The 18,080-nt window shown below is 52.6% G+C and overlaps 2 protein-coding genes across 2 annotated transcripts; both read right to left on the bottom strand.

Annotated features, from left to right (window-relative positions):
• Positions 1–279: 279 nt before the first annotated feature.
• RPS19 (ribosomal protein S19) lies at positions 280–8,467 on the bottom strand. Its single transcript, XM_059152536.1, has 6 exons — positions 8,370–8,467; positions 7,833–7,903; positions 7,455–7,555; positions 1,822–2,005; positions 1,270–1,324; positions 280–342 (listed from the first exon to the last, which is right to left on the bottom strand). The coding sequence occupies exons 2-6, from the start codon at positions 7,901–7,903 to the stop codon at positions 316–318; spliced, it is 438 nt and encodes a 145-aa protein (XP_059008519.1). The 5' UTR covers positions 8,370–8,467; the 3' UTR covers positions 280–315.
• Positions 8,468–12,761: 4,294 nt separating this feature from the next.
• On the bottom strand, positions 12,762–17,907 carry DMRTC2 (DMRT like family C2). The gene is made up of 9 exons (XM_059153353.1): positions 17,592–17,907; positions 16,672–16,902; positions 16,428–16,585; positions 16,068–16,144; positions 15,612–15,795; positions 15,332–15,458; positions 14,546–14,606; positions 14,218–14,392; positions 12,762–13,348 (listed from the first exon to the last, which is right to left on the bottom strand). The coding sequence occupies exons 1-9, from the start codon at positions 17,654–17,656 to the stop codon at positions 13,236–13,238; spliced, it is 1,191 nt and encodes a 396-aa protein (XP_059009336.1). The 5' UTR covers positions 17,657–17,907; the 3' UTR covers positions 12,762–13,235.
• Between the last annotated feature and the right edge of the window lie 173 nt (positions 17,908–18,080).

The raw sequence follows: 18,080 nt of genomic DNA, 5'->3' as shown, positions 1-18,080 counted from the left end.
AGCAGCAGACAGAGTGCCAGCTCTGCAGCCCAGGCCCAAAGTGGGGCCATGGCTTCAACAGCCACTCCTTTCAGTTTTCTCATCTTACTGAGAACAGCAAAGGCAGGATGTGGGGGGAGGGGCAAGAGCCCCCAGTGGCTATTGATGCCACAGCCCCCCAGGGGGCACCCTGGGCTGCCCCTTTCAGGAGGGAAAAAGTGAAGTTCAGGGCTCCTTCCTCGCGCCCCACAGTGGAAGGAAAACAGCCAGCCCAGAGAGAGAAAGAGACCCAGACGAGGATTATGAATGAGGCAATTTATTAACCCAGCATTTGTTCTAATGCTTCTTGTTGGCAGCTGCCACCTGCGGGAAGAGATGGGAAAGTAATTAGGATCAGGCGTGGGGTCTGTGTTCAGACATTCTGGAGCAGCTCCCACTACCCAAGGGACACCAAGCAAATGGGGTTGTGGCCTGAAGCACGTTCCCTGGGTCTGATCCCTACACCCTCAGGCACTTCTCCATTTTACAGATGCACCAACTGGGACTTAAGGATAGGAAGTGGGATTCCAACACCCACTGCCCTATCACCCACAACGATGTCCATGCCAGGCTCTGCCCTGCCCTGGAAGAGTTCACCAGCTCCTTCCAGGCTGCCCCCAGACAGCCAGGGGGCTGACACCTATTCTTTTGCTCCTTGACTAAGTGGCTAAGCCCCCTTCAAAGCTCCTAGGAGACCCAAGTCAATGATACATAAAGAAGAAAACCAACAAGGGGTCCATGGCTGGTGCTGGGGACTCCCACTGTGGTACCCACTGAGCCCTCACTACCAACCCCTAGGGGTCTATGGGGGCGGGGGGAGACACGACTGGCTCCAGGCAAATGGACTCTGCCCCAAGGTGTCCAGCCTACAGTCATCTGGACAGAGGCTGAAGTTCCGAGCTGGCCTGCCTCCCCCTCTCCACACCCGTCCCATGTGGTGCTCAGCAGGCATGAATAGGAGGAAACCGTGCAGCCCCGATCCTAAGGCCGCAGACATGGGCAGAGGCAGCTGTGGGGAACAGGTCCTGCTCGAGGAACAAGCCCAGCTGCACCGCAGGCTTGGGGCCCTTCACCCCGGCACCAGCATTTCCAACCGGCTCTAGCAGGAAAGCAGTCAGAATTTTCTCCTGCCCCCCTCCCCACCCTGGGCAGTGCCCTCCAGGGAAGGACACTGACCTAACAAAGCTCAGGCTTTGAAGCTCCCTGTGCAGTGACTCAGGGACCCAGCCCTGGCCCACACCCAGGCCTCACCTGTCCGGCGATTCTGTCCAGATCTCTCTGTCCCTGAGGTGTCAGTTTGCGGCCCCTGCGGGAGAAGTCATGCAGCGCCCCGTGAGCACAGGCTCTCAGCCCTGTCACTGCCAGGCCCCTCCTGGATGGGAGCCAGGCTTCCCAAGAAGGCACCTAGCCATGAGCCCACAGGACACCAGCCAAGTCCCACTGAGGGCCCCAGTCAGCTGCATTCTAAGGAGCTGGGAGCCCCCCTGGGAGCTGCCGGGTGTCGTTTGTGCAAGCATTAGATCAAAAGCCCCGAAAAATCAATTGGGAAAAGTTAACGAGCAGGCTAATGAAAGCGGACAGTCGCTAAATTACCTTCCTGGAGCTCGGGGTAGTCAGCCAGTGAGGTCGGGGTGAGACCCCTCACGGTTCGCTTTTCTGCAGAATCCCCTGCCTAAGGGGCAAGCTGCAGCCTGTGCAGGACAGACCCAGCGCTTCCCCACACGGGGGAAGGATGGTGCTAGATAACTTCATTATAGGTGATCTGACCCCAGGCTCTTCATCACTCCCCCCACCCCTGCTTACCCATCTTGGTCCTTTTCCACCATTTTCAGCCCCTCTAGGGCTTGTAGAACCCTGCGGGCCACGCTCTTGGAGCCTCTACTGAAGTGGCTAGGCATGACCCCGTTTCTCTGGCGTCCCCCGTAGATCTTGGTCATGGAGCCGACCCCAGCGCCGCCCCGGAGGTACAGGTGCCGTGCTGTGGAAGCTGCGGGTGTGTGTGCAGATGTGAGGACGCTTCTCAAGCAGAGAAGGCTCCTCTCCACGGCCGAGGCAGGCCGTGGGAAGGGCCTTGCTCAAGGTCACACACATATCACTTGTGTGTGTGGCTGCTACTTCTTCCCATTGTATAGCCCCGGGAACTGAGAGCACACACCAAGACCCAGTGGCAGGCCACCACTGCCCAGCTACCCCACACTAAGTGTCCCCGCACTCTGCACCCAGCCTGGGAGACTGTAGGGCCCGCCACAGCCGTACTGCCGTAAGGTGGGATTCTGTCCTGCAGGCAGAGCCTGGCAAATGCTTAAGTTGTGACTGTCTACCTCCATGTGCCCAGGCCTGAGGGGCAGCAGGGTAGGAGAGCCAGGCCACTACCCAGGTGCAGCCCCCTGAACCCCTCAGCCCCGGAAAACTCAGGGTTAGAACAGACACCCCATGCAACCTGCAATGGGTATCCCACCCCACCAGGGACACAGGCTTCTTAGCTCTAGCCTGGCTTGGGCAAGTCCCCGGTCCCTCACTGTTGTGTTCAACAGGCCTGCTTCTCCCCGGGGCCCTGTGCCATCTGCTTTTCGTCTTCTCCCCGAGGCAGTAAGATGGTCTCAGGACCTGGCCTGCCGGTATGGCCTTGGCTCGCCACTCACCCTCATCTGAGAACCAGGAGTAATGGTCCCTCAGAAGAGCGTGGCTGTCACTGCCCAGGCGTCTAGCGTCGTTCTCTTTCACAGAAAAGCCAACAGGCTCCGGAAGACACTGGCCTCATGTCACACAGCTCTGAGGAACAGCCCCTCAGACTGTTCTGGCTTTCTACCTCAGGGGGCCACTGAATTGTGAAGGAACTGGGGCCTGATACAGAGCCTCTAGGTCACTCCAGGACTCCTGAAGCCCAGCACATAAGGTTTAGTACTGCAGCTCAGAGAGGGAATCAGGACTCAGTGGGCCAGTAACCACTAACTCCCAAGAGCTGGTGCCAGGCCATGGCCATGACCCTCCAGCTCAGGGTGGGGTAAAACGCGAACTCCTCCTCCCTGCCTGCCCCCTCAGAGTAGTTCTTCCCCAGCCCCCTCCACCCCTGTAAGATGGTCTCCAGATATAGCTGAGGGCTTCTGGGGGCCACGGCACAGCCGAAACCACCCCCACCCATCAGGGCCACCACACACCCGCGCCTCAGGTTCCCTGCTTGCAGTCTCTGCTCACTTTAAAACCCTTCTCCTTGGTTCTTGCTCCCTCTTTACCCTGCAGTGCTCCCAACACCTCCAAGCCCAAACCCCCCTTCCAGAGACATCACCGGAGCACCCCAAACTTTCAGACCAGCTCATATGCCCAGCAGCGGCCACCCTTCCCCACTGAGCCTGTCACAGAGCATGTGCTGACTGGGGTGGAGACCTGCTCTCCCACGCGGGATGCACCCAGGGCTGGGGAGCGCAGGACGGCCTCACAAAAGGGGTGAGATGAACACTGAGCCCACAGAGCCCAGGAGAGGCCTGGCCAAGACAGGACCAAGGCTCCACCCAGTCCTGATCTGGGCTCCGTATGAAAAGGAGTGGCCAACCCGCGCTGAGCACTAACACCGGGTCTGAACCCCAACACTGCTGCTCAGCAGCTGTGAGTCCGCCCCCGATTCCAGCGGTCTGGGCCACGGTACCCAAAGGGTAAGATTTCCTTCATCCGAGAAGGGAGCGGCAGAGAATAAGCTCCAGCCAAGTCCAGCTGTTAGTTGCTTCAAGGAAGGCGAGGTGAGTTCCATTAAAAAGCTGCATAAAATCATCCAGTGTGGTGTCAGACATCACAAGCCTAGGTGTCCCCCCACCCACCCCGCTGATACTATTTTCCTGACCCATTATAAGGGAGAGTATTAACTTCACAAATTGAAGAGTATTATAGCCAAAATAAACAAAATACTGACCCATTCCCTACACCTCCCCACCACTGCTGGAGACCCAGGTCCCAATCCCTTTGAAACAGAGGTGCTATGCCACAGATCCTGGCCATCCTGCGGTGTATGAGGGGCACGGTGAGCCAGGTGTCTGCACAAATGGCTTCTCCTCGAGTCCCTCTGAGGGCTTTCTGCTGCGCTCCTCTTGGGGAATCCTGTCCCTAGTAACCAGTCTGCACCTCCACCTGCAAAGGAAGGACCAGCAGCATGCCCTGTGCACTGGGCACCAGGTGGAGGAATGTCACAAGGGACTGGGGGGGGACTGGAGCACCTGGCAGACCACAGGAGCTGCACAGGTGTCTTCGCAGCTCAGCATCTCAACAGCTGGTTTTAAGTTCAGATCTGTGATCCCACCCTGACCTACCGGGTCACAAAGTGGCCTCCCAGATACATCTTGCCCTCAACCCTTCTCTGCTGAGCTTCTAAGGACAGACTTACTTTCCCTGCCTTGTCATCCCTTAACTTGTTCCTGCATGGTCTACAAGGCCGTCCTTCCCGTAACACAGCAGGAGTCAGAGAGGACCAGGTTCAATCCTATCATGAATTGCATTCAGATGTCCCAATTCAGCAGCAGTTGGCTAACAAGACAATGGATTCTCACCTCACTCCCAAGCAGGACCTTCTGGGAATCAAGAGGTCAAGAGACTTGCCTAAGGCCATACTGAAACACCCTCTTCACAAAGCCCAATGGTGGCCTTTCCTTGATGCTCTTAAGAGCAAGAAGCTCCTGACACAGGTTCTTTCCAGCCCTACCTCACCCTTCAGCCCACACCACTGTGCCTCAGTACTTCTCACTCCTATAGCTCTGTCCCTCTTCCAGAGCACCCTCAGGTGGGTTCTGCCATGTCCTGTTTTATCCACCCCCACCCCTCAGCGATCAAAACCTGGTCGCTCCACGATGGCCCCCACATGCCTCCAGACGTCAGTCCCCACACCACCTCCTGCCAGAGCTCAGCCTCCAATACAGACTACTGCCCCACTGTGCTCTGGTTCCATACCCCAAGGGGATGAGCCAAGGCCCTATGATCCAGAGAAGGAATAAAGCACATACAACACAGACCCTGGTTTTGGAGTTAGCCTCCAGGACTCTCCCATGGTCAGCCTGCCTGTCTATACCTCAGTTTCCTCTTTGGTAATGGAAGTATCTCCTAGGATTTGTCTGGAGTATGAGCTAGCCCTAACGAGGTGGGAGCATTCCAGCTGGCAAACTTCCCCTGCAAAGGGTCAAAGTCAGAATCTTCGGTATAGTATGTCACGTAGGATGTCACAACTGCAACTCTGCCTCTGATGTGAATATAAAATAGGCATGGTAGTGTCCCAACAAAAAGGTACACACTCTGGGGTGCCTGGGTGGCTCAGTGGGTTAAAGCCTCTGCCTTCGGCTCAGGTTATGATCCCAGGGTTCTGGGATCGATCCCCACATCAGGCTCTCTGCTCAGCAGGGAGCCTGCTCCCTCAACCTGCCTCTTTACCTACTTGTGATATCTGTGAAATAAATAATTAAAAAAAAAAAAAAGGGTACACACTCAACAAACCTGGGTCTAGAACCACCACGCTCTGGCACTAAGGCAGTTAGGTCAAGATCAAAAAGGGAGTAAGGGGGGGCAACTGGGTTGCTCAGTTGGTTAGGTATCAGCCTTTGGCTCTGGTTATGACCCTGGGGTCCTGGGATGGAGCCTCACATCAGGCTCTCCCTGCTTGGCAAGGAGCCTATGTCTCACCCTCCCTCTGCCTGCTGCTCACCCTGCTGGTGCGTGTGCTCTTTCTCAAATGAATTAAAAAATCTTAAAAAAAGGCATTTGGGAACCTTGAGGAAAGGAGGCCAGGAGAGCAGGTAGAGGATGCACACTTCATGTGAGTTGTCAGAAAAGGAGCAGGGCGGGCAAAGAGATCACAGCCACAGTAAGACTCATCTGTGTGTACTGCCCAGCGTCTTTAACTAATTTCCCTCTAAGCTTTGCCCAACTAAAAAAACAAAAACCATGAAATGCAGCCAAGGGAAGAGAAGTGGAGACCCGCCCCCTCAAGTGATGGCGTGGGTGTGGCAGATCTGAGGCATCACTGCCTGGCATGTCACTTGACCTTTCTGACAACAATCACAAAAACAGAAACCACCAGCACTACCTGATAAGTTCTGAATTAGGCAGATTAAACAAAATACACGTATCTACCTGACCATACCAAAAAGGCTAGACTTTCTCATTTTAGATCCGAAGCCGCCTTGACCAACTGATTCTTGGGGCGCTGCCAAAGATCATTCAGGGTAGCCTTGTTTCCCAAGATGGATGGACGGGGTGGTGGTCTCATTCAGGCTCCAACACTGATGTGCCCGGGGAAGTCATGTCAGCTTCCCTCCACCAGCCCCATTTTCTAAAAGCACAGCAGTGATGCCCACCACATGCATATGCCACCCACCCTCCCCATGAGTTGGCTGTTTCATCCTCAGTGGTCTGAGGCTGTGGCCGAGACCTACTGGCCCCTACGTCCAGTCTAGAGCCTGAATTAGCATGGATCTCATGACATTCCACGCATGAGTCCATCACAAATCTACGAAACTGTCTGTGCTCCAAGGTGCCAAGGCAACCTGTACCGAGGCCAACTCTTCTCAAGGTCATCCTTCAATCTTCTCAATTTCCAAACCTTGCTTCCCACCTACTTCCTATCTGGAGACAAGCTTTGGCCAGGATGGAGCTCCTATACCACAGAGGAAGGCTGAAAGTTGCAGAGGCCAAGAGCCCTTAGTGAAGGCCTATGCAGAGGCTGCCACCTCGAACAGTCTTGCACCGAGCACCCCCTATAATTCCTAAACTAGACTTTTGTAGAGTGACAGCTTGGAGAAACCCGAAATGTCAAGGACATGTGCAAAACAGCACTGTGCTATCAGGTGCTACATTTAAGTCATTCATTCCAAGTTGGCATCACTGGAAGACTTAATAAAAACTTACTAGAGAGACAAGGAGAAAGCTGGCCTGACGATCTGAATAAAAACTAGACAGCTGACTTGAAGTCTGCCACAAGTACACTTAACAGCATTTTTACAGCCATAAGCTCATTTGATTCCCACTATAATCCTGCAGTGGTACAATCATTAGCCCCATTTTAGAGAGGACCACAAGAGGCACAGGCAGATAGAGGTCACACAGTCAAGTGGTGCAGATGGACCTGAGTCTAGACCGCATTAACACAGAAAGGTAAATACCTCCCTCTAAACATGCCCCCTTTGAATATGAACTTATTTGACTCTAGGTTTTCCTGGAGACTCAGAGAAAGCCGCAGGTCCTCACACAAGCCTCTTACAGAGAAAGAGACTCAGAATGTGAAGATACTGAGTGTCACACAGGGCATGCACAGACAGTCCGAGGTTTCTCCTCACACTGCAGGCCAGCTATGGCAAAGAGTTTCACCTCTCTTGCAATCTTGGGTTCAGAGATAATGGGAAGGTACGGTGTGTGCTAGAGCCACCCAAGCCCCCAGTCCCCAGCCAGAGGCCCCAGTTCCTCACCAGCTCGTGTGTAGAACCAGTTCTCATCATAGGGAGCAAGCTCTTTATGCTTGGCCAGCTTGACGGTGTCTACCCATTCAGGGACTTTCAGCTTCCCAGACCTGGGACCAACAGTGAGAAAGGCACGACTCAGAAGCCCGCACACTCCACCCCCCAAATCCCCTCTGCTCGGCAGGACAGCAGGTTAATAGGAGGCCCATGTGTCCCAGAATGCAAAGCACGAAACCCCACTACAAGCCAGACACTGCCTCACACAGACAAGAGAACTCCACACGAGACCTCACACCACCCCTCCCTAGAAGAAAAACAACGCCCACCGAGGAGCCAGGCGAAGACCACAGCCTCCACCTGCGCTAAAGCCCCGGTCCCCACACTCACTTTTTGAGGAAAGCTGCCAGAGCTCTGACGAACTCCTGCTGGTTCACGTCTTTTACAGTAACTCCAGGCATCTGAGGGAGAAAGAGCAAGCACGTGAGCTCAGGACCCGCGCGGGCGGACGAACGACAGGGGCCGGGACCTCGCCCCACGCGACCGAAACCGCCGCACTCCTGTGACTTCCCAAGATCCCCGCTTCGGGACTGGGCCCTGAAGGCCCCTGCGCCTGTGGGCACTCGAGTTCACCGCCACTCAAGACCTCTGCGCAAAAGCAGGGCCTGGAGCCGCTGCGGAAACGCTGGAAGACCCGAGCCCCCGATCCAAGGACGGCCCCCGCATCCACGCCGCCCACCTGGTCCGGTCTCGTTTTCCGGACCGCGCCGACCGGGCATGTTCGGGCCTGCCGCTCGCACGTGGCTGCGGCTCCAAGGGGCGGAGCGGCCACACACAGTCGCCCCGGAGCCCTCGGGCACGCGCTCCCGGCTGGGGAGTCCGGCCCTGACGCCCTGCGCCCAGCCCGAACCGGAGCGCCCGCCTTACCGTGCGGCCTCCGCGCTGCCAGCCAGGGGAAAGGGAGCAACGGGGTTTCCCGGGCGCACAAGTCGGGCGTCGGGTCTCGCGAGAGGTTCGAGAGCTCGCGAGAGTGGAGCCAGACGAGCAGCCCCGCCTCTCTCAGGGCGAATCAGGCTTCGTCTCTGCGGAGATGGGCGGGTGCGTGGGGAGGAGGCTGGCTCGCGAAGTGAGAAGCCGAGGGCGAGGGGATGGAGGCGCGCTTCCTCCCAGCCTTTTGCCCTCCGGGTGTGAAACAGAGCTCCCCTCCTCAACTGGGGGGTGTGTGGTTTCGTTTGAGTCGATTGTGGCGGAAGGAACAGCGGCGGAGGACACGGTGGTGGCGGAAGTTTTGCGGCATTTGAAAGGACGGGAGAGTAACCCGGTTACCACCCCCTTTCTGGGTGGAAGTGGCTTTTCGGGACGGAAGTGGGGCTAGTAAGGGCGGAACTGTGACGGGGAAGCCTGCGGATACACGAGGAGGAAATGTGTGCGACCACCAGTTCTCGGGAGAGCAGGCGGAGCCGGACCACCCCTGTTAGGGCGGAAACTGCTTCATCACGGCCCAGGCGACCGCTGTGGGAAGGAGGCACCGCAGGCAGGGAGGAGACCGGGGCAGGGATAAAAAGGCAGAGGCGGGACCTGCGGAGATGTTACGGCGGCTCTGCAGCCTAGTGCCGGAATGTGTTCGCTCAATGCTTCGGGAATCTATCCCGCAGGGAGTCTATCCACCTCACTGACCTGTCCGGGTCCAGTCTGCCCACTTGCCCTTCGAGCGCTTCAATTTATCCGTGAAGAGAAAGAAAATATAATTTAAATAGATACACGGAAATCCCGTTTGTTTGCCCGTTTTAAATTACTGCTCCTGTACAAGGCGTATCAAATTCTTTTTTTTTTTTTTAAGATTTTATTTGACAGACAGAGAGGTCACAAGTAGGCAGAGAGGCAGGTAGAGAAAGAGGAGGAAGCAGGCTCCCCGCTGAACAGAGAGCCCAATGCTGGGCTCGATCCCAGAAGTCTGGGATCATGACCTGAGCCGAAGGCAGAGGTTTTAATCCACTGATTAAAATCCACTTTTTGTGTGCCTACTCTGTGCCAGGCACAGATAAATGTTATGTAGTGTTACATGCGTAATCTAGTGTAATCCTTGTCAGTTCCAACAATCAAACACTGAAGGGACTCACTGTCCAATAAAGTTGTTAACTTGCTGCAGAAAGGGAGTCATTTAAATGTGTGTGGCTATTATGTTGAAAAGATAGAGTTTAAAAAATAAGATCAAATAGTAGTTTTCCCACAGTGAGATACTGTGTATGCAAAGCACCTTTTTTTTTTTTTTTAAGATTTTATTTATTTATTTGACAAGAGAGAGATCACAGGCAGAGCAGCAGGCAGAGAGAGAGGGGGAAGCAGGCTCCCTGCTGATCAGAGAGCCCGATGTGGGGCTTGATCCCAGGACCCTGAGATCACAACCCAAGCTGAAGGCAGAGGCTTAACAAACTGAGCCACCCAGGTGCCCCCACCTTGGTTATTAATAAGCCAGTATGTTATGCCAGTATCTGTTAAAAAATTAAAACCAACTATTTTAGTTGGTTCAAGCTGCTATAACACAATACCATAGATAGTGGCTTATAAACAACAGAAATTTATTTCTCAGAGTTCTGGAGGCTGGGAAAGTCCAAAACTAAAGTGCCAGCAGATCTAGTGTCCGGTGAGGGCCAGCCTCCTCGTTTATAGCCATCTTTTTGCTATGTCCTCACATGGCAGAGAGGTGAGTGAGGGAGCTCTTTGGGGAATATTTTATTAGGGCACTAATCTCTCCTAAGGCACCGCCTCCAAATGCCATTACAAGTGGAAATTAGGTTTCAGTATAGGAATTTTGGGGGGTGACACAAACATTTGGTCTAGAACATAAACTATGCTTCTAAGCATGAAAACATCATGTATTTAGTTTCATGCAGAATGTTGTTGAAACCTATTTCACACTTAGAATAGTTTAAGTGTCTCAGATTCCCCCCCAGAATCAACATATGTGTGTTTGACTATGTAAGTTGTATGCATGTGTAAGTATAAATGTTCATATACTTGGATAACTTATATTCACCTTTTATACATTTCTGATATACATTTTAAAGATTTTATTTGACAGAGAGAGATACAGCAAGAGAGGGAATACAAGCAGGGGGAGTGGGAGAGGGAGAAGCAGGCTGCCCGCTGAGCGGGGAGCCCGATGCGGTGCTTGATTCCAGGACCCCGGGATCATGACCTGAAGCGAAGGCAGAGGCTTTAACCCACTGAGCCACCCAGGCGCCCGTTGATGTACATTTCTAATATCAGTGCTAAATCATTTAAGCTTAATTCACTTGGGCCAATTTACTAAGTATTTTTTTTTTTTTTAAGAGCTGTCCAGGGACGCCTGGGTGGCTCAGTTGGTTGGACGACTGCCTTCGGCTCAGGTCATGATCTCGGAATCCCGGGATCGAGTCCCGCATCAGGCTCCCAGCTCCATGGAGAGTCTGCTTCTCCCTCTGACCTTCCCCTCGCTCATGCTCTCTCTCACTGTCTCTCTCTCAAGTAAATAAATAAAATCTTTAAAAAAAAAAAAAAGAAGAGCTGTCCAGAGGAACTGTGTAGGGTGCCTCACCAAACAAAAGAAGACATGGGGATAATACAGGTTTTGGGGAAGAATGTTACGTAAAATTTATATATTAAGCAGAGCTTTAATGGACTCAAAGCAAAGCAGTTCCTATATAATGGAGTCAGCATCTTGCCTGGGCAGAGAAGCAGACACAAAGTCCTGTTTCTTCAGAAATTATAGAGTTAAGATAAATGTGAAACGTTATCTTCAGAAATCCCTCCTCTGAAGGTCAGCACCCGGGTTGGAAATCATAGCTGCTTCTCTATGTTACAGTGATCCTTCAGGCAAGAGTGAGATGTCCCCTTCTCACTATTACAATGATTTCAAAGAGCCTATGATTTCAGATGACATGGTTTCTCAGTAGTACATCCTTGGTGTTAATTTTTACAGATTTGTAATCTTAACAACTCTCTAAGGTGGTTACAAACCAGGCAACCGAGTTTTAGAGATTCAAGTTGCTTGACCTCAAGCTGGGATTTGAATCCACAACTGATGACTCTCCTACATTTTTCAATAATTCTATAGATAGAGAATTTAAAAATCATTAGAAGTTGTGGTACATCTAGGTAATAGAATGCTATTCAGTGCTAATTAGAAAGGAACTATCGGGACATGGAAAGACATACAGCAAACTTAGATGCATATTGCTACATGAAAGAAGGCAATCTGAAAAGGCATACTATAGGATTCTAACTATATGACATTCTGGGGAAAAAGGCAAAATTATGGAAACAGTAAAAAGGTCATTGGTGGCTAGGATTTAGTGCAGGTAGGGACAAATAGTAGGTGGAACACAGAGAAATCTTAGGACAGTGAAACTTTCTTGTGCAATATGGGTGCCTGGATGGCTCAGTTGGTTAAGTGTCTGCTTTTGGCTCAGGTCATGATACCAGGGTCCTGGGATCAAGTCCCACATTGGGCTCCTTGCTCAGTGGGGAGCCTGCTTCTCCCCATGCTTGTGCTCTCTCTATAAATAAATAAAATCTTACAAAGCAAAACTATTCTCTGTGATACTATAATGGTGGATACATGTCATCATATATTTGTCCAAATCCATACACTGTACAAATAAGAATGAACCCTAATGTAAACTATGGACTTTGGGTGGCGATGACACATCAGTGTAAGTTGATCAACTTTAAAAAATGTACCATTCTAGTGGGGAATGTTGATAGTGGAGGAGGCTGTGCTTGTGTGGGGGCAGGGAGACCATGAGAACACTTACAGTGTGCTCAATTTTTCTGTGAAAAACTGCTCTAAAATGTAAACGTTTGAAAAAGAAGAAAACTGAGCCACCATTTGAAAATTAAGATGTTCTACAAAGAAATTCAATTTTTCAGCTTCTTTTGAAGAACCAGAAATTGTGGCTATAGCCACTGTCCTGCCTGGCAATAATCCACTAAGGTAAAGGAGGCTCTCTCCTTAGGCAGGGCATGCATTCTCAGTTTTCTAGGGCTCATCCAGTTTTCTTTACTCATTTACATGATTTGCTTGGCCCTGTATGCATTTCAGTTTGTAGCCCTCTGACAGCTGGAAATGATCTATGCCTGGCACTGAGCAGGCACTTCATTGTTGAATCAGTGAATCTCCCACTATCTTCCTCTACCAATCCTTCTTATATAGCTATAAGAAATCCAAGTTTGTATTTATTTGTGCTAGTTACTGAAAAGTAGGTTGAACAAGTCCTTTGTGTCAGGATAGACTAGATTACGGTGCGGCAACAAACAATCCCCAAATCTCAGTGGCTTAAAACAACAAAGTTTTATTTCTCAGTTACTCACCCAAAGGTAGACACAAAATGAAAATACTCTCCTGTTTTTGCTTATATGGAGACAGACATGAGCGCACAGGTATGTATAGAATCATAGGTTATATAAGTATTCTGGAAAGTGAACTCATGCAAAAACCTATTTAGATACTGGTTAGCTTGAACTGCACATCTCTCACTTTGTTGGGGATTTAAAAATGTCCCAGGACCCAGTGAGTAAGAGAATACCACTTCAGTCAAGGAAATGCCCATACTACAAAAGGAACCAAAAGCTAATGAAGCACCTGAAAGCTTTAAAAAAAGGGGAAAAAAAGTAAAGAAAAAAAAAAAAAAAAGAAAAGCTGGAAGCTTGTACTACATTAAATTCCATACATAAATCCAGAAGCAAAATACCAAATATGCAGTGCCCGCAGGCTGTTGCCTCTTCCCCAGCAAGGCTTCCATCTCTGGGCTTCTAGCTTAGGAGGGAGATAGAGCCCAGACGCCCAATATGCAGAGCCACAGAGGGGGCTGGGCTGGGTCGGAGAGAGGGTCCAACAGGCTGGAATCCTCTTCCTCCAGCAGGAGCTATAAGCGGGAAAGAAGGGGGTAGGACTGGGTCATATCCATTTCCTTTCCCAGCAACCCCCTCTTTTTACCCCATTCAATCCAGGCCTCATCCTTGTTCACCTGGATTAGAAAATGCTTCCCCCTCACTGATTTTCCAACCTCCAGTCTTGTCTCTTTTGATCCCTCCATCAGAACCACCATACTTGTCTTCTAAAGCTCAGGGTCTCTATGTCCCTGCCTAGCTCAGAAATATTCCCTGGCTCCCTTTCATGCACAGTTGTTGGTCTGGACTCCTAAGACTGGCACCCAGACCTCCGGGATGGGAAGTCTCTCCAGCCTCATCTCCTTCTGTTCCAGCGATTTTTCCAGGCAGGTTTCCTTACCCACACACCAAACCTAAGCCACCATCTTGGACAGAAGAATCCTCAGCCTTCCCTCTCTGTCCCCATAGGTTTCATTCCTCAAGATTCCTTTAGTTCTTTCAAGGTTTGTCACTGAGCTTTGTGGAGGCACCCTGTTTTGCCAACTAGAATGGAAAGTCCTTGAAGGCAGTTATCAGATCTACAGCAGGCAGCTGCAGGGAGCCTGAGGCTGGAGTCAGGAGATCAGGCTCTGCCAGCCTTGCCATATGCCCTTGGGCAAGTCCCTGCTTTTCTCCAAGCCCCCTTTTCCTTGACATCAGGGCATGGGACATTTGCTTTTAAGCACAAAATTAGTAAAACTGGTTCGCCAAACAACTCTCAACTGCAATTCCAGGAGCTAGGTTGAGAAGCCTGGGGCCTGAGTCTGAAGATGTTCAACATGCTGACCCTGCTTAGTCCCTACCTACCCTGGTACCTCCATTTCCCAACCATTCCTATCCCATCTTCTTTCAGGGAACAGGTTACCTGGTGGGCCACAGGGGTGGAGCAGGGAGATCCAAGGAGGATTGGGAGGAACAGAGGAGGTCAGGCGGGGAGCCTGGGAAGAGTCTTTCAGACCCACAAGAGCCTCAGCTGCCTCCCGCTGCAGCTGCCTCTCTGAGGGTGCAGAAGTCCAGGTCAGGCGAGAAGCTCCAGGGGCCTGCAAAAGAAAAGAAAAGAAACAGAGTGGGAACCCCCACTCTGCCACTCTCCAAGTACTCTCTCAGCCCCTGGTTACTTCACTATCCCTTATCTTCCTTTCCCCAGGCTCGATTTCCTCCCAGGGTCCTGGATTCCACTTCTTTCCCAGGACCTGTGGCTGCAGCAGAAGAGGGTCTGGGGTGCCACAGGGCTGGAGTATCAGAGTTGAGCATCTAGAAGCAAGAAGATAACAAGGGGGTCAAACACATGGATGGACATGTACACATGGAAGTCTGGGTACCTGCTGGGCCATTAGGCTTTGTGGACTTGGGAAAGTCCCTTCCCCTGTCTTGGCCTGTTTTGTTTGCTATAAAATGAAAATCCCTGCCAGCTTCTTTCCCCCAGAGCTACTGTGGCAGTGGTGTCAATTTTTAAAAAACATATAAATAGCGAGAGGGACAGGGATGGCTGTTCCTGCCCTACCAGAGTCTAGTTGCCTTCCTCTAGTTCCCCAATCCCCATGGAACTTGAGGAGCACCTTTAAGAAACTTTCTCGAATGGCCTCTGACCTCTACTGTAGGCCTCTGAGGCTCTCACCATCAGGTCCCACCCCACCCCACCCTTTCAGCAGGCAGTCTGATTCCATTTTATCTGTTTAAGAGGATTTAATAGCTACTGCTATTAAAGTCCTGAGCCTCTGCTGGGGTGTATTCCGTACATTATCACGAATTCTCATGACAAAGCAAAAAGAAGGTAATTGTGTCTCCAACTTACTGACAGCAAACCAGCTTCAGAGAGGTAAAGATACTCGTACAAAAGTTTTCAGTCAGGCAATGGCAGAGGAAGGAGTGCCCATCCTCACACGTTAGTCTGAGACCTTGTATTCTACGTCATCTACTGTGGTGTCCAGGACAGTATTAGGCACATTATAGACAAATATCCTTCCCTCCCTACTCACGCGCGGGGCAGGGCAGAGGGCCCTTGGGATTCTCCAGAAAGGGGAGTCGTCAGTATCGGGCGAGATCCTGGGCAGGTTGGGAGGAGCCCATGAGTGGGCAGCCGGAGGGAAGTGCCAGGGTCAAAGCCTAATGAGGGTAAGAGAATGCAGGAGTGTACAGGGGTTAAAGGTCATGACTTCCATCTTCCTTCCTACTCTGCATCTTCTTCCTCTTCTCTTTCTGGTACAGCAGTACAATGGTATTCAAATATTTGCTGAATGAATATTGTATTAATCTTACCAGGAAAGGGATGCAGAGGGACAGTAGGTTCTTGGCATAGCAAGCGGCATACCACTGGTGGTGGCATGGAAAGTCCTGGAGGCAGCCAGTGTCCAGGAGCCCAAGGGCCTGGAGGCATTGGAGTCCAGGACAAAGGCAAGGCTTCTGGGGGACGACTGAGCAGCAGAGGCCCTTGGGAGTTATCCTGCAAGGGCAGAGAACACAAGCTGGAATAAGATACGAGGCTGGGGAAGGAATGAGTACATTCTAGGGTGGGTTCAGGACTTCAAAACTTTAGACTTGAGGGCTGAAAATACCACCCTCTCATTTTTTACCCATAGAAGAGAAGTGATTTGCCCAGGAGGATACTGCAAATCAGGGCTAGCTCTAGAACCCAAGTGTTGAGGGCACAGAAGGAGGGGGTCTGGGCAAGGGCTAGTATAAGAGTCACTCCTCCAGGGCCCAGGTTCTCCTTACCTTCCCAGGGGGCGTCAGTGCCAGTGGGACTGCCCCATGGGGCATCTGAGGCTGGGGTGCTATGTTTTCCTTTTCAGCTGTGAGGGAGCAGGGAGAGCTGTGATGAACCCTTTCTCCTGACCTCCACCCCACTCCAACTGCAAACTGAGCTCGTACTTCCCTCTGGCCTTTTTCTACTCAGGGATCTCACTATATCCTCCCAACACTTGACTGCGTTTTAAAATTGGAGAGACTGAGGCCGCCCAGAGAGTAGAAACACTTTGAGGTCACATACCAATTCCAACGGAGGGTCTGGGACTCTTTTTCCTACTTATGCTTTCTCCACCCCAAACCTGGACCCATCCCTGGCCAGACACTCACCGGGGACCCCAGGTTGAGTGGCTCCCTTCTTGACATGGCTGGGAGTTTTGGGAGGAGCTGCAGCTCTCCTCATCAGTCCCTGAGCCAGATGCCTCTTTAGCTGTGCTTCCTGTTGCCTACGCAAGGCCACCTGGGCAGCCATGACCCTCCGGCGCTCCCTAAAACAGGGGTTGCAGGTCAAAAGTCAGCCTCGCTTTAGATGAGGCCCTTCCTCCTCCCTTCCCTGGAACTCATTCATACTCACAAGATGAGGACACATTTATGACACTCGCAAGCCTGAAAGAGGCACAGGCGCTTATGGCCCTTCAAGTGGGCAGTGACGCCGTGGTTTCGGCAGCGGGCACAGGTGGGAGAGCGACTGACAGCTCTCCTGGGGATAAGCTCCGTGCCTGGGGGGGCTCTGGTCTCACCCCCTGGGGCAGAGTCGGAGGCACAGAGGTGGACAACAGCGGGCATTTCTTTAGCTTCCATGGATCTGGGGGCAGGAGTGGGAGGTCAGGGCGGCCACGTGGGCCCTCTCCTGACCAGCCCTCCTGCCCCTGGGAGGTCACACCTGAAGGGGTTTCCACAGCACCCACCTGCAGACTCAGATTTCACCCTCACTCCTCGCACCCCCCCCAACCCGCCTGCTTTCTCCCTGCTTCACCCCACTGCCTTCCTCGGACTTCCTCCTTCCCAGAAGGCCTGCCTTCTTCCCCGGCGCCCCTCTCCCCTTCCCTTCTCAGCTGCTGGCCTGTGCTTCTTCCTGCACAAGCCCCACGCTCATACCCCTGCATTCACACCCCCCCCCCCCGGGTTCTACACCCCCTTTCCCCCAACGCCCTGTTCTGAGAGTTCTTCCTGCCGTAGGCGACTACTATCCTCCCTCCCGCACCGATCCAGTTCCGACAGCTGCGTTCATGCCCCCGTTCAATTCTCAGCGTCATGTACCTCCTGCAAGTCAACGTTCCCCTTGCTCCCCTTTTAAATCAGAACGCTCTCTTGCCGCCTCCCCGCCCCCACCCCCGCTATTACTTTATTCTCACGGATTCCTCGCCCCACTTTCAAGAATTATTTTCATTCACTCGACAAACGTTTACTGAGCCCCTTCCAGATGCCAGGCCCCCTCCTCACAGCACGGATTCCCGTCCTGCACCCACATGCTCTCCAAACTCTGACGTAAACCTGGTGGTCACTGCGCCCAGCGCTTGGGGGGCCTTTACCCATTCCCAGCAACTGATCTCATGCATCACCCGGCCCACCTCCCCGTGGCGCACCACCGCCACGCGCGGCTGTTACTCGCGTGCACCCCCTTTCAGCTGCCAGGCCTGTGGCCTCGCCTCGCTCCAGGGTCCAGGAGCGCGCCTAGGGGCCCGCGGCGTGGGGGAGGGGAGGAGAGGGGCGCGAGGAGCGCGGGGGGGTGGGGTGGGGGCGGGGGGTCCAGCGCCACAGAGAAGGGGAGAAGGGACAGGGAGGGGCGGGGTCGGGTTCGCGTCCTCGGCCCGCGGTTACCACAGCCTCGAGCGAGCAAAGTCAGACACAGTCAGGAGGACGCGAAAGGATGCGGTGAGGAAGTGGCGTGGGGAACGGCCGCGCTCGAGCCTGTTTTCCCGCCCCTTCTCACGAGGACCAATGAGCTTCAAGCGTCATGTCCCGCCGTCAAGGCAAGCGACC

Source organism: Mustela lutreola, chromosome 16 (genome assembly GCF_030435805.1).
Source record: "Mustela lutreola isolate mMusLut2 chromosome 16, mMusLut2.pri, whole genome shotgun sequence".
NCBI classification, from domain to species: Eukaryota; Metazoa; Chordata; class Mammalia; order Carnivora; family Mustelidae; genus Mustela; species Mustela lutreola.
The sequence above is the reverse complement of the archived record's forward strand: the minus strand, read 5'-3'. Positions and strand labels throughout refer to the sequence as shown.